Below are 25,582 nucleotides of genomic sequence, written 5' to 3'. Positions count from 1 at the left end.
CCCCATTCCGCTCTGCACCCCTAGCCCCATCGGAACCCGGCACCATGAGTGTCTCTGGCTCTGGCGCCTGTCCCTGCTGCCAGAGGTATCGTCAGTGCCTGGTCCATGTCAGCGGTATGCAACGCGGCCCCGTCCAGGGCCCCACCCCCGTAGGGCATACTGTGGGCGTTGTCCTGGTTGGACAGCCTGATTGCCCGAGCCGTGGGTGGCAGCCGGTTTGGGTGGGGGGCGGTGGTATAGCAGAGGGTGAGGTGCGGGTGTGGTGGGGTGGGGGCACCCATATGGCCAAAGGTACTCTCCAGAACCATGGGCCACTTGGGTGGTCAATGGGGTGCGCTGCAAGATGGCTGCCTTGCAAGCCGTGGCAATGGCACCGCCCCAGTCCCGTGGGGGGTTCACCCTGTCCCTATGGCTCGATCCCCTATCACCCCCGCCGCCCCCCCCCCCCCTCCCCCCCCCCCCAGCCAGCTCAGCCAGCGTCAAGACCGGCAGCCCACCCTCGCGCCTCTCCGTGTCCTACCTCCTCTAACTCATGAGCCAAGGCACCAGTTTCACAATTTTTAAAAGCACAAGTGAACCTCGCCATCGAGAATTCCCCCCGGAGGAGGCGGAGCAACACGGTGGCCCCAGAGAATACCAGGTCAGGCCCACTAACGATATGCCAGCAACGTTTAGTGTACGTGCATTCTGGAACACATTGTTGCTGCTATCAAGGTAACAGTGAATTGCAATATGCCCTGAAACCAGCACAAGCCAAGACTTCGGCGTCAGAACCAATATCCTCCCAATCTCATTTCCCAATTCTGCCGTTGGCCAACAGAGAATCTTGCCCATAGTCTCTGAATGCTGACTCATTGATTTCTCTTTGATCAATTTAAGTAGTCACAATAACTTTTATTCATAGTTTATTGAATTTACAGTGCAGAAGGAGGCCATTCGGCTCATCGAGTCTGCACCGGCTCTTGCAAAGAGCACCCTACCCAAGCCTATCCCCATAACCCAGTAACCCCACCCAACACTAAGGGCAATTTTGGACATTAAAGGCAATTTAGCATGGCCAATCCACCTAACCTGCACATCTTTGGACTGTGTGAGGAAACCGGAGCACCCGGAGGAAACCCACGCACACACAGGGCGAACGTGCAGACTCCGCACAGACAGTGACCCAAGCCAGGAATCGAACCTGGGACCCTGGAGCTGTGTCTCCGCCTCAACCTGGTGGATGGGTGGCACGTGAGCCACGCAGGCTTGCCCCTGCTGTTCTGGGGCAGGCTCCTGTCTAGCAGTGTCTTCCCTGGGCTGGTCCTGGTATCCGCGCTACTGCACATGTGTGACAGTAGCAGTGGCTAGGTAGAGAGTTAGCATCGCAAGCTGTCAGCAAAGTGATGTTTCCCTTGACTATTCAAACCCCCTAAATTACATGGTCACCCCGAGTTTGACTGATCAGCTACCCTCACATTTCCCCAATCCTTTCACCCTCCACCCCCACCACACCCACCCCCTGGCCCCTTCTACATTATGTACTTCACACTGCAGCCCTGTCCCCATCAGTGACTTGTACACGGTCATTGATGTGGAAAGCCTCTCTCCTCACCACCCATCCCTGCCAACTGGGGAACCGATGGCTGCTATAACAGGTGTTTGGAATGGGCTCTGTGGTCCCTTCCCTGGTTCTCCCAATGGGGTCTACTGTGGGTGTCATCATTGGGTGAGCCTTGTGCCTTCCCCCCAGAACAGTGGCAGCTGGTTGTACAGTGGAGATATTCATACTGTGCAGGCATGCGGCTCTATGCTATGAGATTGGTGTGCGAGCATATCCTGCAGATGGGGGTCACTGAGGGATTCAGATCAATGCAAAGGGTCTGTTTGCATGTTTCTGCTGGTGCAGAGCAGGAAGCCTGCCATAGCTGGCAGGGCAGGACCGGAGATTGGGGACGGGTCTGCTGCCTGGCACCGATACTGTGTTTGTGCCGATACGGGAATCTCCGCCCGATCTGGATTCCCGATCCTTGTGGTGAAAATGGAAAGTCCCAGCCTCAGTAATATTTTGGGAAAATTCTGCCCTAAGACTTGGTGTGGAATTCTCCCACCTTGGCACTAAGTCCCGTGGTGGGGTGGGAACATGGAGTGTTTCCCACTGCTGAGGACAGCGGGATGCACGAATCTATCAGACCCAACCTCATTAATTGTGCAATGGGTGTTGTGCAGTATTTCCGTGGCGAGCAGGCCTGATGGAGTGTAGTCTGCCGACTTTTGCAGGCGCCATATTGAAAAGGCACCCACTATTGAAGAAGAAAGGTGGACTTCCTGAAAATGAAGATGGATCTCTCGAACATACCGAGCCTGGACAATGGGCACATTCTAGGACACTGAAATCTGGAAGGTCCACCTGCAGATGTTCCCCCACTCACAGCTGTGTGAACTCCGGAGGCAGCCCCAGACATTGTTCAGGTGAGTCTCGACATCTGCATGCCATCTTGTTCTGAATGTGTTTCGCAGCCGTACAGAACTGAGGTGGGTGATCCGGCCTTTATCTGCATCTTCTTAGCAAGATGCAAATCATTTTCACACTGGCCAAAAGTGGGTTTCGAAATCCACCACGATGGGCACCAGTGGAAGGTCTCACTCTCAATTCATGCCATCTCCCCTCCCGCCTGCCATTGAACCCACTGGTGTGGGCTTGGGAGAATTGCACCCTTGATGTTCAGAGGGGTGTTGGTCTACTGGTACAAGAAACACAAAACATTAGAATGCAGATACGGAGAGCAGTGAGGAAGACAAATAGCATGTTCGCTTTTAATCGCAAGATGATTGGAGTAAAAGAACAAAGGTGGCATTTACTGTTCTGGAGACTAATTACAGTGGAGGGTGGGAAAGTCTGCTGTGTGGTTGATCGGAATTATCCACCTTATTTTGCTTTATTCAATTTACTAATTATGCATGAATGAGGAGGTCCATACAATAGACATTGACAACCTGTAGACAATGACTGAGTGACCTCCAGCTTTCTACCCAGGGGTTTCCCCATAGAAAATTTATTTATGTTCTTGGATAACATAAAATATTGTAATTTAGTACCATTTTAGAGTCTGGCACAGCTTTATTGCAATCCTTTATGAGTTAAGACCAATGTTTCCAGCATACATTTGTAAAATATGATTTTCTGCATAGTTTTTAACAGATGAAAACATAACCTTGACTGGTAGATCATTTATTGGATGCATGGAACTCACACTCTCAGCTGCACAATTGAACTCCACAGACTCAGAAAAATCACCAGAAAGATTTATCTTTTTAATTAAGCATTTTACATCAATGATTGATCAAAACAGTCCATGAACTGATCAAAACAGCAAACAAAACTCCAAATAAAGATAAATTAAACAGATAGCAACAGGAGTCAAAGTCCTGATCAAAAGCAGTGTGAACCAAGTACAGAAAATATTTGGCCTCTGTATTTTTGGCAATATTTACATCATGTACATTGATGTTGTTGTTGACAGTATCTTATATTTCTAAGGCACTGAAAGCTAAGGTACTGAATTACAATTACATCTGTTATGACAGCTGCTCCGCATTTTTTATAATGAAAGGTCTGTACCAAATTTAAAATGAAAGCGTGAAAGAAACAAAAAAACTGGAGTTGAACACAGTAGTGGTGAAATTGATCTTCAATCGTATAACAGGATAAGCAATAGCAAATCAACAGCCTGTTTTACACCCTGCTTGATTTCCTTTTCCAGCCAATTTCACCCTCAGCGATTCTCATTCGAATGCAAGCGAAAAGCCTTAAATTTTGTATTTGTGTGCACTCTGTTTGAATACTGAGTATTAAAAAAGTGAACTTAAATCATGAAAGATAAAAAGGGTAAAATTGGTCTTTGGCATGAAGTACAAAGGGCGGTAATGGATTAACAGCCCATTTCGCAAATCGTCCAATTTCAAACATGGTGGAGATAAACAGGCTGCCAATTCTTTATCACCCATTTGCTCTTCTGCCTATGGCCAATTTTAACTCTAAAGAGTGTTAATGCAGGAAGCTGAAAGAGAAAAGGACTGGTTCAAGCTTTGAATGTATCCCAAAACTTCTGATGAAGAGTCCCACAAAAGTCTTAACTCGTTGATGCTGACCATTATCCAGTTTATTTCTAAACATGGAACCTCGTTTCTACAGTTAAATTATCAACAGATATTAATGAAACTGAAATCGGAAACTGATTTAATCTTTGGAGGGTACATTCAGAACAACAGCTCGTGGATTTTGGTGTCTGCACTTCCTGACATGCAGTATTAATACCCACAAAGGCATTAAAAAAGCAAGATTGAAATGTCTTAGCATACATTTGAAGTCAAAACATGTTTGCAGGATTTTATTGTTTCTCTGATTATCTTCATCTGAGACACAAAAAATATCAACATACAACTAACGTCATGTGTAAGTATCAGTGTGGGACACCTGGCTGCAAATGATTCCAAACTTGTTGGGCTTAGTACACAGGAGACATGTGATTCAATTCTTGGTTCAAACACCTATCTTTTATCTTGTTAGTTGCATGGCAGATTTTTAGTTTGTTTTTTGACTTGGAATGTTCGGATTGTTCGAAACAAAAACACACTGCACCCATCTGACGATCCACTGGTAAGTGTAAGATTGATTTTTCTTTAGCTTTATGAATAAGGATAGCACAATTTACCATAAATACAGGACTGGACCTTTCAGCCCCTCATGCCTGTTCCTCCCTTCAATTAGCTCAAGGCAGTCAAAAGTATTTGGGGTAAAATTTGACTTTGGCGGTTGTGCAAAAGCAGGTGACAGAGATATGGTAGGTCGTTTTACACCCTGACAATTCATTCTCACTCACTTTGCATCACTGCTGACGGCTAACAGTGTCTCCAGAGTTTTAAATTTAATTACAGACAACCACTTAGAAGCTACAGAATGTCACACAAATAAAGGCATCATGTCCTCGGGCCTTATTTTGAAATACTAGCCAATCACCATTTCGTGAAAAATGAAAGACTTGAACTGCGGTAATGCTGGGAAAGAAGGTATGCCTGGATTGTTGGTTGAGACGGGGTTGACACTCCTAATACACCAGTTACTTGAAGCACACACCCCTCACACCACGTCATAACACCGCAGGGTGGAAACAGAATTACAGGAGCTCAAACTGGCATGAGAAAGCACAGTCCACTGATAAAATTAGAATTATAATCTTATTGATGAGACAATTTGGCAATTGACATCACTAAATCTAAACTGTTTTGAAAAAATATAATTTCTCAGCAACCATTCCATAAATATATTTTAAAAATAAAACATACTGCATTGCTCATGCAAAAACCGTAATCAGATCATTGCCTGCAGTCATAGAACACTCTACTGCTTTGTGCCAAGCATACATCCTTAAACTCCTACATTGCAGTTCCACTGTACAATCAGTTTGCTGACTCTAGGGGACAAAGTGCAGCAAGCAACAATAGAGCTTTACGGAATGCTGCAAATTGCACTAATTCAGGCTAGAGATAGTTTGTTGTGTACCTGATTACCTGGGTGAACAGAGCTTTACTCCTCTATTTGTTACCTCTTTGTGTTAGCAGGGTGCATTTTCTTTCTCATGTTGGGTCAGGCAGAGATGACTTAAGTTATGGCCAAATGACATTCGCGCCATTATAGACACATCTCGGCCGCTCATCAGAATTGGTCAAATGTGGCCAGCTCTGTCCAGGGATCGATGCCAGGGATGGTGTTTTTTTACTTATTCTTACATGAGATGAGGGCCTGCACAGCTTTTGTTGACCATCCCTCATTGCCCTTGAACAGAGTGGCTTGCTCGGCCATTTCAGAGAGCAGTTAAAAGTCAACCGCACTGCTGTGGGGCTGGAATCACATGTCAGCCAGACCAGGCAAGATTTCCTTTCTGAAAGGAGGTCAGTGAATCCGATGGGTTTTTATGACAGTCAATGATAGTTGCATAGCCTCTGTTACTGAGACTAGTTGTATTTTGCCCCAATTCCACAATTGTCGGTTACATTTAAATTCCACCAGCTGCCATAGTGGGACTTAACTCCATGTCACCAGACCATTATATTAGGCCTCTAGATTACTAGTTCACTACAATACACCGCAATCTCCCACAAGATGAGCCTGTCCCCAGAAACATCCTGTAACATGACCCATTGGTGCCCGAACTATTTAAGGGAATCTGAGGAGGCAGGGAAAAAAAATGTTTGCAGTCCAGGCCATGATGCCAGCCTCCTACCCTGAGGGGAACCCAAGTTAGAATCACTAGCAGTCAATCTGCCATCATTCACTATGAATACCTATTGTTTTGTCCTGCTGGGTCTGCCTCGCAATTCCCGCTACCAATACAACCTGATATGGGTGACCCTATTTGGGGTAGAAACCGATTCCATTCCAAACAAGGCCCCATGGAAATTAATAAATCTGGTGGATTCTGAGCCCTCCTTGCTGATTTACAGCGGCAGTGTATTGGAAAGGCCATGAATTTGTGCCACTGTGTCTGTGCAACACTGGATTACTGTAAAAAAGATGAAAGTCAGTCTAGGAATTTGTGCTATTTCAAGAGATGAAATGGAGTGTGGTCAGGAACCGTTGACTGGGGATCGATTTTCCTTTGAATTTCTTGTCACCACAAGTCTCCGAAAGCAAAATTCACCACACATCTAAGTCTAAGGAAACAGAGAATGAAAAATAAATCAAGCAGAAAAAAATGTTCTCTGCAAACAACAGAGCATCTTATCCTTGTTGATGCACCGAGAAGAACTGTTCCTTAATAAGTCCAAAACAAATGAACTTTTGAAATGCATTATTCATGGAGAGCTGATGCAGTGAACTAGGAGTATGTAGCTTCCTGTCTATAACTCCGCACAAAATGTGCCCCTTTCAGATCTTGGAGTGACAACAGAAAGGAGAACATGTTGAGCATTGCAGAATATTTTTCCAACTTTGTGTTCCCAAAAGGGACCATAATCCGCCTGGAGCACACAGCAGAAATCCCAGCAGGTTGTGTGCGATTTTCCTCCGGTAAGTTGTTGGAAAATTGTGCAGAGCACAAAGCAAAATTTCAAATCTGCACGCTTGCTGGGCAAGTCTTACCTCCAAGAACATAGTTAGGAAATTACCTATTACATGTGTCCCTATAAGGGCATACTTAACAGAGGTCGGGGGACTGGGCTCCTGTCCATCTTTTCAATTGACCGATGGGTATATAGTGTCGGAAAATAAAACAAAACAAGTTTTAAAAATTATACTTGCTCCCCGATACACACATAAAATCTTCCCCAGAAACCTAGATCATTTATAAAACATGTTCACTGACTAGTAAGACGCCTGATATTTCCAATGGAGGCCTTCTGTTTATCAGCATTAAATAGACTGACATAAAAAAGTTCAATTTAAAATAAAACAATGGTAGGAAACATACTGCGACATTTCAACATGATGAGATACTAAAAGTAAGAAACATAGGTGTGGTATGTGGCAGCATTCTATCTCATATGGCAATGGTTTGTGCCATGGTGGTCAATTCTCTTTTAAGCATCACCTGTCTCAGGATCTCTACTCAGACTCTGCTGCCTTTGCCTATTTTCTACAGCAGAAGACAGTAGGCTGAGGAAGTGCATGATTCTCTGATCCGTGCTTTCTCTGGTCACTCTCATCAGCTTCATACATGACAGCAGCAAAAAGAAGAATATGCCAAAGAATGTCGCTGTCAGAGCACAACCCTGTTTGACCCCACTGTGGATGACAAACTATTCCGATGTTGCCTCGTTATAGCTGATGTTAGCCACCGTCTTGTCATGGAAAGAGGAGATCACATTAAGCAGCTTCAGTGGTAACCAATTTTCTCCAAAAGTTCAAATAAACCATCTCAGCGCACATGGTCTAATGCCTTGGTCAGCTGGCAGAACGTAATATGTAGAATCATGGAACCCCTATCGTCCAAAAGGAGGCCGTTCTGCCCACTCTCCAAAGGAGCATTCTACTTGGCACACTCCACCACCCCATCTCCGTAACCCTGTAACCCCACCTAACCTTTGGACACAAAGCATGGCCAATCCACCTAACCTGCACATCTCTGGACTATGGAAGGAAATTGGAACACTCGGAGGAAACCCATGCAGACACAGGAGAACGTGGAAACTTCACATTTACCCACGGCTGGAATCCACCGGGTTCCTGGTGCTGTTATGCAACAGTGCTAACCACTGTGCCACTGTAATGCCCTGGTCTCCTTTGTTCATGACAGGTCCCAGACTGAGAAGGTCATGTGAACTATAATTCTTCCAGTTCTGAAAGCAAACTGGGATTTGGGATAGATGCATTCAACCAAGATTTGCAATTTTGCAAGGGCAACAGAGGCAAATATTTCTCACGATGTTCAGCAGGAAGGTAGCCTTCATAGTTGTTGCAATCACTGTGGTTTCCCTTGTTCTTGTACAGGGTCACAATCTTTGCATCACGCATATCTAGGCCACAGCCCCTCCCTCCAGCAGAGACAAAGACTGCAGGAGTATTGGTCTTCCATTTTTGATAAGTTCAGGTGGTATAGCGCCAACACCTGGAGTTTTGTCCATGCTAAGCCCCTCCAATATGGGTTCAATATCCAGCTCTGACAGACTTTCTATGGTGCTTAGAACTTCCTTGGTGACAGTGTTCTCAATAGAATACAACTCAAAGTAGCGTTCCAACCATCTCTCCAACTAGTTATTGCAGTTGCTGATGACCTCCCGTCATTGTTTCCATTTTCTTTAACAATGGACCTGTTGTCATTTTGATTCCATCATACATTACCCTAGCATTCCCTGTGTTGAAAGGCATCTAAATCCTGGCAAAGTTGTAATCAATAGTCACTAGCGCACTGCCGAGCAACTTGTTGGACTTCTTCATACATTCAGGGCTCGATTTAGCAGCCTCATCCCGCTCGACTTGGTGTAGGGACGACACCTTGAATCTTGCAATGGGCCTGGATTGAGATTTGTGACACGCAAAACATCTCCCGAGATTCAACAGAATCTTGCAGCACCATTAGGTTCACTTTTTTATTTCATTTTCATTTTTTTTTTCATTTAAGTATGTGTTTGCCTAATTCACCCGGGACCCGGGATTCACTGGCCTCGCTAGCGTGGCCTCAACCGGGTGCCGTTTGGTACTGGTTGACCAGTCATGATGGCACGTTTAGTGGTCTTGCTGGGGAATTGAGGCCCCCGGGTGGTTGGGGACAGGCCAGGCTGGCAGTGCCAAGGTGCCCGTGTCAGGGGATGGGCCTAGGTTCCCGTGGCAGGGGTCAGGCCCAGGATGGCCTTGTCCATAAGTAGTAGGGTGGAGGGGAGACTCGAGAAGCCTGGAAGAGGTGAAGTGGGAGGTGGTCCTGAAGCCGCGGTGGGGGAGCAGAGGTTGGTTGAATGATCGGGACAGTCTTTAAAAATTGCGCCCTAATCTGCAAGTAGTCTTCCTGCACTAGTGAGCTGAGCTTGCCAGTGCAGGAAATGACCTAAAGAGTGTCCTCAACGAGGCCAAAATAAATGGCTAAGTGCCATTGAACAGTGGGATCTTTCTCGGCGCTGCAGGCTGAATTGCGCCCTCAGAGTTTTCTCGCTTGGGTCTCTCCTGTAATTAATGAGAGCAGGCTGCTTGTCTTCAATGACAGGTGCCATTACAGAGATGCTAGCCTTGAACCAGTCAACGTTCTTCCAATCTTGCTTCACATATGTTGGAGACACTGGAGATGGTGTTTTGAACAATGGTCCATTTCACTTCTGCATTGGGTGTGGCAATGTGAGAGAGCACAAGAGGAAAATAGAACTTGCATTTATATAAATTCCATGATATCTTCAGGATATTTTGAAGTTCATCACAACCAGAGAATTACTTTTGAAATGCAGTCGCTGTTATGTTGGCAGACGTGACAGTCAATTTGGGAACAGCAATATCCCACACATGGCAAATGGAATCTATGTATATTCATGGTAGTGTTGTCGAAGGATAAATGGGTGGCTTATATGCTACGAGAAATCCCTGCTCTTCTTTGAATAACGATGGAATATCTTTTACGTCCACCTGGATCACAAGAGCAGGTAGATGGAGGCCTAATTTAAAATTTCACCTCCAAATATGCAGTGCTCTTTCAGCATGTATTCAAATGCTCGGCTTATTAAAGCAAACATTATTGACAATAATTATTACAACTGACCAAAAATTAATTGCACATTCCAAAAACCTGTTTCGAAAGACAGCACTCCGATAATTAATGCATTGAATCTTTGTCAATGCGTTGGGAGCTTCTGTTACTGTGCAAAAGTCCACCATTACTACCCTTGTGGGGTTGAACTTAATGCCCCTTCTGGGTGAATTTGGAGGTGGAGGGGGAACGGGGTTCTGTGTGATTGGGCAGCAGGGTGCGGGGTGGAGACCTCATCTTCCTGCCTCCCTCCAATTAGGTCTGGGGCATGACAGCTTGTGGCCAACCTCTCCACCAATTGAAACCCTAATTAATACCAATTTAACAGCCGCACCTTGTCATTGCTGGTATTCAACTAGTGACGGGTGAAGGACTCAACATGCAGAGAGACTGCCCAGAAAACAGTGTTTTATTTCCTGGCAGCCTGGTAGGGTGATCCCTTGATCAAAGGTACTGAGTTTCTGATCGAAGAACCTGCCATCCAGAAGAGAGGGAGGAGACCACATTGTCAGCCACCCCTTCCTTTTCCCTCGACTCTACTCCCACCCTCGCCAGCAAGCCCCATGCTGTGACCCCCAACCCGCCATCACTTACCTTTCTCTAGGGATCTGTGTGGCAAATGTCCAAGTGAATTACTGGCAGCAGCCACAGTTCCAGGTACAGCTGGCAGTAGTGGAGAGCTCTCTGCCTCTGATTGGCCATGAGTTCTTGGGGGTCATGATTTCTTATCCACTGGGGGAAACCTTACAGTTGAACTATCTGCCATGGAGCCAGGAGCCCCTGCAACAGGGTACCTGCTGCCAATTAGAAGCTTATGTGAATTGGGGTTCCCATTGATTGTGTTGACAGGGGTGCCACCAGTTTTGTTGGTAGACATCACTGCCCTCATTTAATGTTACCGTGCTGTTCATAGTGTTCCACAGTCTTTCATACTCATGAAAAAGGTATTTGTAATGTGTCACTACGGCGAGGTACTGGTCCTTCTACTGCGTAGTGTTGTTAGAAATATTGGTACATACGTGCCTTTTTAAACTTGTGTTGCTCAGGTAGCACATCCTGTTGCCAATTGTGATCCACAACAATGTGGAGAACTGTTTTCACCTATTTCTTTGTAATGAAAAGTGCTTTCAAAAGACAATTATTACTGTAGGAGTATGAAATAAATATGCTATTCAAAGGAAAATGTTCACTTTATCATGGGACTAACTGGAATGAACATACAGGCATTTTGCTCATGCTACTATTACTAAAACCAAAGCTTGAGTCACACATTGGTAAAAAATGTAAGTACCACTTGCTGACTAACATAGAAGAAAAACATTACGATGTAAAATTCCACTTTGGTAGGGGCATAGAATGAGCGTTAACCAATTGGCTGTCCATTATTTAACTTGCCTGATTTGCTTTTCCATTTATTTTGATTCATTAACGTCCATTGTGTGGCCCTACTGAAGTTAATTTTCACTTCTAATTAATCTAAAACAAAAAACAGTGGAAGAGTTAATTAACTGCACTAAGTTTCAATGTAAACATATACATCCCCAGTTTATTTATAAGGGCAATTTTAAATACACAATGTCAATTGCCTGAATAGTTACCCTCAGTTCCTGACTGAGGGCCTGTTAACTGCACTGTGGACATCGAGATAGTGCTGTAATGGTGATTTGATACTGGACTAGAGACAGGTGGATGGCAGTGTGAACAAACTCCATAATTGGATGAAAGAAGTGATATGTGCTGAAAATGCAGAACAAAATGTAATTTTAAAAACAATATAAACTGTGATTAAGAACAACAAACTTCTGATTTGGTTTTAAACCAAATGACAATGACTACAGATCTCATCAAACCTTCCTCATTTTGACAAAAAGGTACAACTATACAATATATGCTGAAATTGTTGATACCAGTTTTGGTTTTGATTAATTAGTTTACATTGCATGCTTTCCTTATTACATACATGTGTCTGTAATATGCAGCTTCCAATTGTGAAAAATGTTACCAACAATGACTGTTTAAAATGACACATAAGAAATTTAAGAAAAACCAGTGGACAATGTTAATGTAAGATGTATTCAAAGGATATGAGTTTTGTATTTTAAACAATCTCAAGTCTATAGAAAGTTTGATTTGTAAACTTTTTCCATACCTGATATTTTTTTTTTACTGTTTTAAGCTGAAGTCAGTACCACCAATGTGAAGGGAGACCGTAAAGAGGAATGAAACAGGGCAAACATTCTGAAGAGTGCTGATTCAAAATCTCTTTGTAATTGAAGAGTTTCAAATTAAACATTGGTTTTCATGGGAGTTGGATAAAGAAGGGTGGAGAAAGCATTGAAAAGTGTTTTGTGCTTGTATCGAGAAGTCTGTACTTTGAACAACTTTAATGGAAAATATAAATATTGTAATGCACTCTTTATCCCATCACTTCCCTGCCTGTACAGTTACAACACATACAATATGGGCTGTATGACTCTCTCCAGCATGAAATCCTTTATAATTCAATATGTGACACATATTAATACATATAAACAAAATCTTTCCTAATTTGTTTTCATAGGCCTCAAACAAAGGCTAGAGCAACATGATTTTATCTTTCTTACATGGCAGACTGAGGAGGGGGATTGTGCTGCAAATAAAATACCCAACATTACTACAACCTTAACCTGCAAAATTAAACTTTTCAAAACAGAAACCAATTATTCTGTCATGTGATGATGGCATCACCAATTTGATGCCATGTGGTCACATCCACATGCTTTACGTAAAGATCATAATTTTGATTAAAATTTTTACAAAAAAATCGTGCTTTTTATTCCCCCCTTTTTTGAAAATAATACCCAACAAACCTTCACGTAGAAATTGTATTGGTAGGGAATTCAGCACTTGACAGAATTAAAAGGTTCAAGAGTAAATGCATTAATTCCATCAGTGAACTAGAAGCAAGAGTGTACTGTCTGTAACAAAATCCTTTTCAGCAAGAGCCAATGGAAAAACAGTTCAGCAGTACCGTGACTTTCTTCTTTTAGAGATAGCATTGAAGACCAATCTTTATTTTCAACATAAATGTGCCACTTTTATGGAAAAGAACAGTGTTGGATTTTTGGACTCGTCAGGATATCAAAATGAGTATCTTTTATTGTTTCAATATGCTAAAGTCTTACACTATACCTCTAGTTAAAAAATGTACATTTTGGCATACCATTTCTCAATGTTGACATCTTATTACTTTTACTCTGGTGTAAAAGGATTTGTTTAGAGGCAGCCAGCACCAACGCTTATCGCCACCAAGAGTTAAAAAAGGGTATTTTTCATATAAAAGGTGGCATCACTATGGCACATTAGAAAGGGGTTGGCTCCACTTAGGCCTGCAATCAAAGCACCCCAGGCAGTTTTTTAAATTATTATTTATTTTTGCCATTGTCATTAGAATCTTTTTCAAAACATAAACAAAACTGTGGTTTGGCTGGCATAGCCAGGGTGTTATAACACACACTGACTGTTTTAAAAAACAGACTCCTCCTGTTCTTGATGGGACAGGATGATATCAGCATTCCTAAAACTTAAGAGATATTTATGAATAAAGAAAAACACTTGATAAATGTGAATGGAAAATGGCTCCTTGAATCAGCCGATGCCTGATGCAAGCCTTTCTGCCTCAGCATTCCTACATGGCAGAGGGGCACGGGCCCCATGTATTCCTTTCAGTGCAAGTTCTACACTACATAGTTCTGCACTTTGTCAAGACCCATAGTTTAACTAATTAGCACAGGGGTACAATCTGGTCACAACTGCACCTAACCTCACACTCAAAGTGCCAAAGCTGAATAAAATTGGGGCCAATGCATCTTTTCCAGGAAAACCTATTATAATAAAATCAACATTCAACAACACCTACACTCCAGACTTGGTATTACTAAAATGTTGTTAGATTCAGGTAAGAAATCTGGAAATTAAAGTGCGTTATTCAAAATCTTATGTTTGTGCATTTGAAATTAGATTGTTAATATTTTAGTCCAAAACTGCACTGCAGCTTAAAAGCCAGAAAAGGTATTCTGATCCAGTCAGTGACGATGTGTGATTCTTTTAACCTGTTGCTGTCTGGTTTCCAATGACCCGAAGGATTTCTTTATGAATGCTGGGTTCTTGTGTGTTCGTACTTATATCACCCACTTGGCCATCTTCATAACTGAAATGAATAACAAAACAATACTCTTTTAGGCCTTATCTGGAGTTTGCGTTCTTAGCAGCTATATTTTGAGGGATACGTGCCAAAATGAAAACCAACTTCTAGTTGGGTCAACATTTAGACGGTGTAAACAATACACATTTATTTTTTTAAATTGGAACCACTTTGGTTGGGAATGGAAAGCCCATGAAAGAAGAGATTTGAAGTACAGGCAATACAAAGATAACAAACCAGATAGATACTTGAGCAAATGTTTCAATATTATAAAAACAAGCATACAGAAGTCTTTTTGTTTAAGTCACTTGATGTGGGTACATATCTAGTTTGAGCTGACCAACTGGAGAAAGATGCGCTACCTCCAATTGCCGCATCTCAAAATGGTGCCGGCACAATTGTCTTCCATTCCCTATGAATGGCAGCCAGTAGTCAAAGGCATTGAGGACTACTCAAGGTTGGCTGAGCTGCAGATGCAATGAGACTATGAAGCTGTGGCAGTAACGGAGACCTGGCTCAAAAAAAGGGCAGATACCAAACATTACTGGATACACAGGGCAGAATTATATCAATCTACAGCGGCTAGTCGGTGACACACATGACTGGCTGGTAGGAAAGTGCCTATGAGTGTGATATAGAATCATAGCATCATAGAATTTACAGTGCAGAAGGAGGCCATTCAGCCTAACGAGTCTACACGGCTCTCTGAAAGAACACCCTACTTAAACCCACGCTGCCATCCCATCCCCGTAACCCAATAACCGCACCTAACCTTTTGGACACTAAGAGGCAATTTAACGGAGCCAATTGAACTCGGACTCTGGACCTGTGAGGCAGCAGTGCTAACCACTGTGCCACCGTGCCACCTTATGAAAAGAGACCATGAACAATATAGTCAAAATTATCTTATATATACCTATTGTTAGACTGCCTATATGTTAGACGACTTAAGATTTCCAAGTATTCACATATTAGTTTCCTTAGAAGTTATTTCTTATATAGATGGTAAAGATACTGATTTTTTTCTGTGTCATTTGACCCTTTATTCTTAAATAAAGAATTTTATGAAATGTTCTGAATAAGAAACATAGCTGACTCCTGCAGCCAGCTGGGGTCACTGTAGCTTCATTCCTGAAAATATTCTGGTAATCCAGAGGTAATAGAAAGCAATATAATTTAGAATAATCAGCATTAATAGGGAAATAGTACTCAAAACACTACTGGGATTGAAGGAAGATAAGTCCCCAGGGCCTGATAGCCTACATCCTAGGGTATAAAAGGAAGTGGCAGTGGAGATAGTCGATACATTGGTTATTTCAGTGGATTGGAAAAATGCAAATGTAACGCCCTTATTTAAAAAGGGACGCAGAACAGTTAGTTTAACATCTGTTGTGGGGAATTTGTTAGAATCCATTATTAAGGAAGCAATATCAGGACATTTGGAAAGTCAAAACTCAATCCATCAGAGTTAGCATTGTTTTATGAAGGATAAATCATGTTTGACTAATTTGCTAGAGTTCTTGAAGATGCAACAAGCCAAGTGGATAATGGCGATCCTGTAGATGTAATATGTCTGGACTACCAGAAGGTGATAAGGTGCAGCACAGAAGGTTAACACACAAAGTTAGATTACGTGGGGCTAGGGGTGTTCTTGATTAATAAGGGGATTTCTTGACTAAGAAGGGGATGAGGGGTAATGGGGAGAAGGCAGGAGAATGGGGATGAGGAACATTTCAGCCATGATCGAATGGCAGAACAGACTTGATGGGCCGAATGACCTAATTCTGCTGTTCTATCTTATGGTCACAATGCCTCTGTAATGGAGGCATTTTTACCACAGTGGATTCTATTGGAACAGAATGGAAGAAAAATCTTTCAAGGTTGCAGAACAAGTTGATAAGATAGTTAAAAAGGTATATAGGTCACATGGGTTTATAACAAAAGACACAGAATATAAATGCAAAGAGATTACTCTCGAACAGCTTTCTAAATTACTGGTTAGGCTTCAGCTGGAGCTTTATGGACAGTTTTGATGACCGCATTTCAGGAAACATGTAAAGGCATGATGAAGGGTACAGAGGAAGTTTACCAGAATGTTGTCAGGAATCACGGGCGGAATTCTCCGACCCCCCGGGGGGTCGTAGAAATGCCTGGGGCCGGCGTCAATCCCGCCCCCGCCGTGGCCCAAATTCTCCGCCACCCAGGAATCGGCGGGGGCGGGAATTGCGCTGCGCCGGTCGGCGGGCCCCCCGCGGCAATTCACGATGGGCCGAAGTCCCACCGCTGACAGGCCGTTCCCGACGGCGGGAATCAAAGCACGTCTGGTGCCAGCGGGATTGGCGGCGCGGGCGGGCACCGGGGTCCTGGGGGGAGAGGGGGGTGCCCCCACGGTGGCCTGGCCCGCGATCGGGGCCCACCGATCGGCGGGCGGGCCTGTGCCGTGGGGGCACTCTTTTTCTTCTGCCCCGCCATGGCCTTCACCATGGCGGGAGCGGAAGAGACACCCCTCCCCTGCGCATGCGCTGGTATGACGTCAGCAGCCACTGATGCACGGGCGCATGCGCGGACCTCCGCCGACCGGCGAAGGCCTTTCGGCCCTGGCTGGCGGGGCGCCAAAAGTCGTTCGCGCCGGTCGGCGGAGTGGCAACCACTCCGCCGCGGGCCTAGCCCCTAAAAGTGCGGAGAATTCCCCACCTTTGGGGAGGCCCGGCGCCGGAGTAGTTCACGCCACTCCATCCCAGCTGGAACCCCCCCCTGCCCCGCCGGGTAGGGGAGGGCCGGGATTCTCGCAAATAGATCCCTCAAAGTTGCCACCCAGTTTGATAGGGTTGTTAAGAAGGCATATGGTGTGTTGGCTTTCATTAACAGGGGGATTGAGTTTAAGAGCCGTGTGGTTTTACTGCAGCTTTATAAAACTCTAGTTTGACGACACTTAAAATATTGTGTCCAGTTCTGGTCGCCTCATTATAGGAAGGATGTGGATGCTTTGGAGAGGGTACCGAGGAGATTTACCAGGATGCTGCCTGGACTGGAGGGCATGTCTTATGAACAAATGTTGAGGGAGCTAGGGCTTTTCTTACTGGAGCGAAGAAGGCAGAGAGGTGACTTGATAGAAGTGTACAAGGTGATGAGAGACTTTTCCCCAGGGTGGAATTGGCTGTCACGAGGGGACATAAGTTTAAGGTGATTGGGTGAAGGTGTAGGGGAGATGTCAGAGGTAGGTTCTTTACACAGAGAGTGGGGGGGTGTGTGGAATGCACTGCCAGCAGAGGTGGTGGAGTCAGAGTCATCAGGGACATTTAAGCGACTCTTGGACAGGCACATGGACAGTAGTAAATTGAAGGGGTGCAGGTTCGGTTGATCTTAGATTAGGTAAATGGTTGACGCAACATCGTGAGCTGAAGGGCCTGTACTGTGCTGCACCGTTCTATGTTCTATGTTCTATATAACATGGTGAGTTGCCGAGTCAGGGTTAGAAAGGGATTCTGACATCAACAGGAACGAAACAAACGGTAGTCCATGTTGGGGAGTTCAATATGGAGAAACAGTGCTTAAAATGTTTTCGAGAGCGGAATGCTCAAAGTAAACCAAAATGATGATTAGTAGCTGGAGATATGATAAGAATGCAACAATGTTATTTTCATAAATAAATGGAAAGATCTAGGGCACGGTCTGCTGGCCTTGTCGTGCTTGACCGAGAGCGCAGCATAGTTGGTAGATGCCAGGTGAAGCCAGTACACCTCGCGAGATCTACCCAGATCTTGAGAGGCGTCGAGATCAGGATCCCACTCAGTATGGCCATGACCAAGGCATGCTCGCTTAAAACCCTGGGTGGCAAGGGACAATGAAGAGTGGCTCCCTGGCCCTCACCCTGGAACATGGGCATCTTGGCACTGACAGGCTGGCACCTTGGCATTGCCACCCTGGCACTGCCAAGGTTCCTGGGTGGCACTGTCAATGGTCAAGGTCTGAGGAGGCCACGCCCTTGAAAGAAAGGTGGAGGGGGGTTATTAAGGGTGGGTGGGGGGTGCAGGGCAGATAAAAAGGGGCATTTGGGAGGTTGGCAGGGGTTGAAGGGTGGGGGGCCTGAAAGGGGTATGGGGGAACCTGAAGGTCCAATTCACCCAACAAGCACGTCTTTCGGGACTTGTGGGAGGAAGCCGGAGCATCCAGAGGAAACCCACGCAGACCGGGGAGAACGTCTGATATCCTGGAAGACCCCCATGAGTTCCCCTTTGTGGAGGCTGTTGTGTTATGTAATTTGGAATAACACAAGCTGCCACTTGATGCAGTTTTGAGTAAAAGATGCTCCAGACTTTGAAGTGAGTTCAATGTGTTTTATTGAACTATTAGCACAGTTTTCAATGAGTTCGACTCTCTGCTAATCTAAATGCAGTAACTCAGTCTAACTGAACCAGCCTTGCTCTAAGCCACGTGCTGTATTGTGATGCTGAGGATACACCCTGCCTCACTCTGTAGATGTTGGTCTGTGGAATGAGGCGGGGTGTGAGTGCCTCATCCTTTTATAGTGAGATACCACCTCTGAGTGTCCTGACTAGTCATTAGTCGTGTCCTATTCTATGTCTTCATTAGTTGCATGTTTGCGTATCATGACAGAGACCAGCACTGAACGACACTCGCCCGAGGTCTCCAAGGTAAAGGGGATAGATCCCAACGTGTTGATTACCTCAGGGAGATGCATATTAGAGTAAGACTAGCTGTCTTGCTCTAATATGCATATTTGCTATGACGTTATACCGCCCACAATGATAGGCTTCACATCGCAACGTCTCACGAGTTCGCGCTGGATCTCGCGAGGTGTAGCAAGCCGGGTAGATCCCGGGAGTGGGGCCTCTTATCATTTACTTGCCATGCTGCACTGCACCGTACTCATTTTTGGTCATAACATGGCTGCTAGATCGCTCCCTAAGTGTGGTTACATTGCGGTGGGGAACGTGACGGCAGACCCAGTGGTAATCTCCCAGCAAAGCTCTCCACAAATGACACATCAAAACTTTTCCATTAGATCCCGTCCCAACACTTGAAAATACTAACTCGTCTCCTCTCTACAGATGCTGACTGACCAGCTGAGTGTTTCCAGCAATTCATTTTTTGTTGTTTCAGATTCCTAGCACCAAACATGAGAAATACTAGAAGTAAAAGACCAAAGTCCCTCCATCATTCTTGTAGTTGATGTTATAACAATGCTGGAATTGTTAATCACAGCAATCAATCTCAATCAATGAATTTCTAACAAACCTGGACATAAGGCAAGGAAACCCCCAGTGCTGTGATGTTTTGGGAACTATAGGTGTAATGCCAATGTTCCTCCCAAGTATGTAACACTTTAGCAATGCTAAAGTTTAAAAGTGATCCGCAAATCAGAGATCCCCAAGTCGAGGAGCCAGGTGTATAAATGTAAAAGACTAAATTCAATGTAATTGGGCAACCACTAAAGGAAATAATTGCAAGAGTTTACAAGGACAAAGTACTGAAACTGTTGGAAATCTGAAATAAGAACAGAAAATCCTGGCAGTTATCATAGTTTATGAAACAACACTTGAGGAGAGTATAGGTGTGGAGCACTTTAGAGATACATGAACATGCAGGGAAGCTACATACGTAGGTCTGGGCCAGTTATCTGTGTTGAACAGGAAGCCCAGACGCAGAGATCCAACAACAGTTACCAATTCTGTCATGTTGGAACCCAAGTTAGCTCCCCTCCATTTTTATTTTATCAATTGAGATTAATTTCTAACAGTACTTACACAAAGAAGAATCTTGTGCAGACATGATCTGTTTGTGGAACTACCCAAATTTCTCCATGTTTGTGCAAATCTGGTGAAGTAATCACTGCAAAAACACATATAAAAAGAATGAAAGCAGAATAAAACTTTCTCTGTGATGGTTATTTTTCTAATTTCTTGCTTCAATTGTGTCTTTCCTCATTTCTTGAAAACAGCTGCATGGACACCATCATTTCCAGTTCTTAGTTGTAGCGGCCACTTTGCAAATGCACCATTGCACAGAGTTTGATGGTTATTTAACCCTGTGGAATATTTTTTCATCTCTTTGCCCATTCTGGGCTTTCATCTCTTTGAGTGAGTACGCGATTGAAGTATTGGTTTCCCCTTTACCATCATATTCAATTAACAAGTGTTTGCTTCCTTGGCACAGAAGAATTAACTACTTTTATCAGGATATTTATAATTTTTACCATACTTTGTCAAAAATATTCTCATGGAGTATGTACTAGCCTGAGCAATACAGTCGTGTGACCTATTACGAGCCTTCTGCATTCCCTTTCAATAATTTTGGCATGAAGAAAGGTCTGCTACGATCATATTTTTAAAAAATAAATTTAGAGCACCCAATTTTTTTTTCCAATTAAGGAGCAATTTAGCGTGGCCAATCCACCTACTCTGCACATCTTTGGGTTGTGGGGGTGAAACCCACGCAGACACGGGGAGAATGTGCAAACTCCACACGGACAGTGACCCAGAGCCAGGATCGAACCTGGGACCTCGGCGCCGTAGACAGCAGTGCTAACCACTGGGCCACTGTGCTGCCCTCTGCTACGATTATATTGAGTGGCGCAGCATGCTCGATGAGCTGCATGGCTGCTCCTGCTCCTGTTTCTCCTGTTCTTATACTTTGAGAATATTTTACCTTGGATGCCATACTCCTTTCTGTTGACCCCTATAAGAGACAACCAAACTCACTCAGTTTAAAGGTGATACACATCTTTGAGTTTGAATTACCATGTCAGTTACTCCAGAACTAATGCCATGTAACATCAGCTATAGTTTACAGGTAGAAGTGTCAGCCATTGGGATCACAAACTGCCAAATTTGCAAATGAGTCGGGACTGTGATAGGAGATGGGCATGCATGTAATTCCCTGCTGCCGGCCTCCATGCCAATTCCTTGCCACCATTCTGACCTGACCGATTTTCAATGGGGACAGCTCAGGGTTGGAATGCCACCCCCTCTTTCTGGTGGGAAACCAAATCAGGCCCTCAGCATGACCCTGAGCTTCCAGTTGCTTGTCATTTCAACTCTCCAGTTCCCATTCTGACCTTTCGCTGTATGGTCTGCTGCAGGGAAGCCCAATGCAAGCTTGAAGACCAGCACCTCATCTTATTGACTGGGCGCTTTACAGCCTTCTGTATTCAACATTGACTTCAACAATTTTAGATCATAAGCTCTGCTTCTATCTTGTTTGAAATTTATTTTTTGTTGTTTCAGTCTTGTCTTGTTTCTTTCTTTATTCCATCCTGTCGTATTCAGATGGCTGCCACCTCATCTGGACATGTCTTTTGATTCATTACTATCCACTCTCTTTGCCTTTTCTACCATGAAATCTTTTGTCATTTAGTCTCTCCTGCCTTTCACCCTATTACAGACATTCCTTCTGTTCATTTTGCATGATACCCCCTTTCACTGGCTCAAAACATATCGCATTTCTATTTTTCGTCAGTGAGGTCTATAAGATTATGAGGGGCATGGATAGAGTTGATGGGCAGGCACTCTTACTCAGGGTGAGTGGCCAGTCACCAAGGCATAGGTTTAAGGTCCGTGGGGCAGTTTAGAGGAGATGTGCGAGGCAGGTCTTTTTACACAGAGGGTGGTGAGTGCCTGGAACGCTTGCCAGGGCGGGGGGGTTGTGGAAGCAGATACATTAACGGCGTTCAAAAGGCATCTTGACAAACACATGGATCAGATGGGTATAGAGGGATATGGCACAAGGAAGTGTTGAGAGTTTTGGCAAAGGTTGGTATCATAACCGGTACTGGCTTGGAGGGCCGAAGGGCCTGTTGCTGTGCTGTATTGTTCTTTGTTCTTTGTCACCTAAACTCAAAATGTTAATACTTTTTCTCCCCATAGATGCTGCCTGATCTGCAAAGTTCCAGAATTTTTTGTTTTTATTTCAGGCCAATTGCTGTTAGTCACAGAGCTTATTAAGGAACCATTCCAGCACAAACTGAGACTCTCAGTTGGCGATGTGAGTGGCCCAAGTTGGACTAGAGCACCAAAGTAGTGGGAATGGGAGGTGGCAATGGATTATGTGAGGGACTGTTGTGGCACCCCAGCCCCGAACCTGGAACCACTGCATGGAGGGATTGCCCCAGGATCATGACCGGGCAGGTGAGGTCTTTTAAAAAGAAATAAACTTACCTCTCCTTATTCCTCCCTCTCTCTCTCTCATTGCATCTTCAGATCAACAGCTCCCACCTTGGCCAGAGAGACTGTTGATTTGTGAGTGCTGAATCGCTTCCCATTGGCCCTCCAATGTCGGACTCCCACCTGCCGTGAGCCAATTCCCAGACATTGATCCTTTAAAAATCTGGGTGGGTATGTCTGTCACTCGCCCTGTGATGTTTGGACAGGGGAACTAAATTGGCAACTGGTTTTATGATCCAGAATTGAAAATACTGGCTCAAGTGTAGGAATGGGATGAGAGACATTATCTTAATCGTCCAACATGTACTGTACATTTGAAATTCCGAACTGGCTTCCTATGCTACACTGGCTGACCATTGAACAAGATTAAAAGACCAGGACCATATAATGAGTTTAAAAATGTGGTCAAGTATCTGAGCCAATGGGCAGCCAGAAGTGGACAATGTCAATCTTGACTCGGAGCTACAAAGTAACAAATACGCTGTGCATCCAAGGGCAAGTGTAAAAATACTCTTGCATTGCTTTTGACCATTCTGAGAGCAAAACTGGATCCGTTGCCCGTAGCTCTCATTTAAATGTTATTAAGAATGTCCCTTCAGACTTAAAGGAACTGTTGTTAGGTTTTATAAAATTTACAAATACATAAGGTGAGTTAATTGTTTCTTCATGTTTTATCCATGCTTTGGAAAGTCTCCTAGCTACTAATGGAGGACATCGTACCTTCACATAAGGCTATACACTTCAGGTTACGACTCTGCAAAAACTGGGGCTGCTGTCCTTTTTTCTGTGACTGGAAAATAAAATTGATTAATTTAATTGACTGAATTTCAACTCTTCACAAAACTTTGCTTTGAAATCTGAAATCTAAACTCTCCACACAAATATCAATTGGTGACAACAAATGTTGAAGGGAGAATCCAATATGCATAGGTTACTGCCTAATGGCCAACTTCACATCATGTGGCAAGCTGCATTCCATGGCTGGACACGGATCCACAAATGGAACCTACAATACCACCACTGGGCAGCTATAACAGAAAGAGTGAGGGACTGGGTGAAGGAACCAGAAACAGAATGGGCGAAGATGGACAAGACATTCTACACAGGAAAGTCCCTCCGGGCCCTCGCCACAATGGCACAGCCATTCTCCCCAGCCAGATACTCAACAAACCCAGTGGTGGTAGCCACACTCTGAATCTGAAGCCAAATGAGACAACACTTTGGTCTGACCCAAATGTCAACAATGGCCCCCATCGGCGGCAACTACAGGTTTGCACCAGCCATGCTGGGCACTACCTTTAAGAGGTGGAGACAGGACAGATGGACGCTGACAGTTTGGGACTTCGACATGGAGGACAGACTGGTGATGTTAGATGAATTGACAGAAAGGCTAGAACTGCCCAATGGGAATGAACTGCAACACCTCCAGGTAGAAAACTGCCTCCACAAGGAGATGACTTCATGTCCATGGACACCGAAACATTCAATGTTAGATGAATTGTTGGACCTGGGTAATCTGTGTGGGAGGAATTGCAGGAACCTGTACGGGTGACTGTCAGAAGGGGCATGTTGGACGAGACACAGGAGAAATGGGAAGAACAACTAGGATTAGAGAAATGGTGGAGCAAAACACTGAACAGGGCCAACTCCACCTCCACATATGCAAGGCTAAGCAGAATGCAACTGAAAGTGGTGTACAGGGCACACCAAACAAGAACCTGAATGAGCATGTTCTTCCCAGAGGTGGAGGATAAATGTGACCGGTGTCAGGGAGGCTGGCCAACCACACCTGGAGCACTGGGCATGCTCCAGACCTGTCGGGTTCTGGAAAACCTTCTTTGAAGCAATGTCCAAGGTTGTGAGAGTGAGGATAGAGCCAAGGCAATCTTCGTGGTATCAGACCAGCCAGAACTATTTATGGGGAGGTGGGTAGATGCCCTTGCCTTTGCTTCCCTAATCGCCCACCCTAAAATCCTGCTCAGCTGGTGATCAGCAGCAACACCTACAACTCCAGACTGGCTGGCCGACCTGTCGGAATTTCTCCACATGGAGAAAATAAAATTCACCATCCTAGGGTCGGAAGAATGCCAGGGGCTGCCTCCGGAGTTCAGGATGGAAACGTGCAAATTAAAAATCGCGGAATGAACAGAGCCATTGTAAGACCAAGGGGAGGGGCGCGTGGAACAGAGATGGATGTGAGGTATTCCACATGTAACACCTCCCTTGTGGTGATCACAAGTTAACCAGATGCAACACAACTGAGCAACCACTAGAGGGAGCACGGGAGAGCCATATAAATAGATCAGGACAGGAAGTGAGGACACACTTCACTGAGGGCAGAACTTGGAGCAACACATACACAAGACACTCTTCACAGCAGGCGGGCTGGTAAGCAGGACACACACAGCAAGCAAAGCTGGTAGTTAGCACTGGAAGGTCGTTCTAGGTCGAGCTCTGGAAACTGAACGAACTCACAATAAAGCATCTTCTCCACACTTGAGACTACGAGCTTTATTAAGACACGAGTAACAACACATGGTACCCAGGAGTGATTTCAGACGCTTATGACAGGACAACTCAGCTGCAGATACAGAAAACAAAAAAAAAAATGGCATGGAAATCTCAACCAAGAATGGCATGGAAATCTCCTACTGCACATTTGAATTGGGAAGACACTGCTGATGAGAGGATGTGCCTTGGATACCCACTTCACCTGAACACGACTGGAAAAGTAAGAAGTGTCTGGGAAAGGTTTAAACAAATGTTCGATTTCGCTATCATAGCATATGATGCAGCAGCAGCCTCAGACGAAATTAAAATAGCAATTCTCATCGAAGGAAATGAAGCTTGGAAAGTTTATAATGGATTTAAATACTCAAAAGGTGAAGACAGAAACAGTTTACAAACGGTACTAAACAAATTTGAAGAGTACTGTGAGAAATTTGAACAGCAAGACATACTCAGAGGCCAAACTGCACAGAGACTGAGTGATGCAAAACTTAAAAAATCAC

The 25,582-nt window shown here is 44.5% G+C and overlaps 1 protein-coding gene across 1 annotated transcript in view; it reads right to left on the bottom strand.

Moving 5' to 3' along the window:
- Nucleotides 1-3,273: 3,273 nt before the first annotated feature.
- The window catches only part of parp8 (poly (ADP-ribose) polymerase family, member 8), a 531,112-nt gene continuing 508,803 nt past the window's right edge, over nt 3,274-25,582 (bottom strand). The window contains 3 exon segments of the mRNA XM_038790867.1: nt 3,274-14,394; nt 20,157-20,241; nt 23,292-23,361. Of these exon segments, the coding sequence (XP_038646795.1) occupies nt 14,292-14,394; nt 20,157-20,241; nt 23,292-23,361 (258 nt within the window). The 3' untranslated portion in view covers nt 3,274-14,291.

This window comes from Scyliorhinus canicula, chromosome 3 (genome assembly GCF_902713615.1).
Source record: "Scyliorhinus canicula chromosome 3, sScyCan1.1, whole genome shotgun sequence".
NCBI classification, from domain to species: Eukaryota; Metazoa; Chordata; class Chondrichthyes; order Carcharhiniformes; family Scyliorhinidae; genus Scyliorhinus; species Scyliorhinus canicula.
This window is presented reverse-complemented; position numbering and strand designations above follow the sequence as displayed.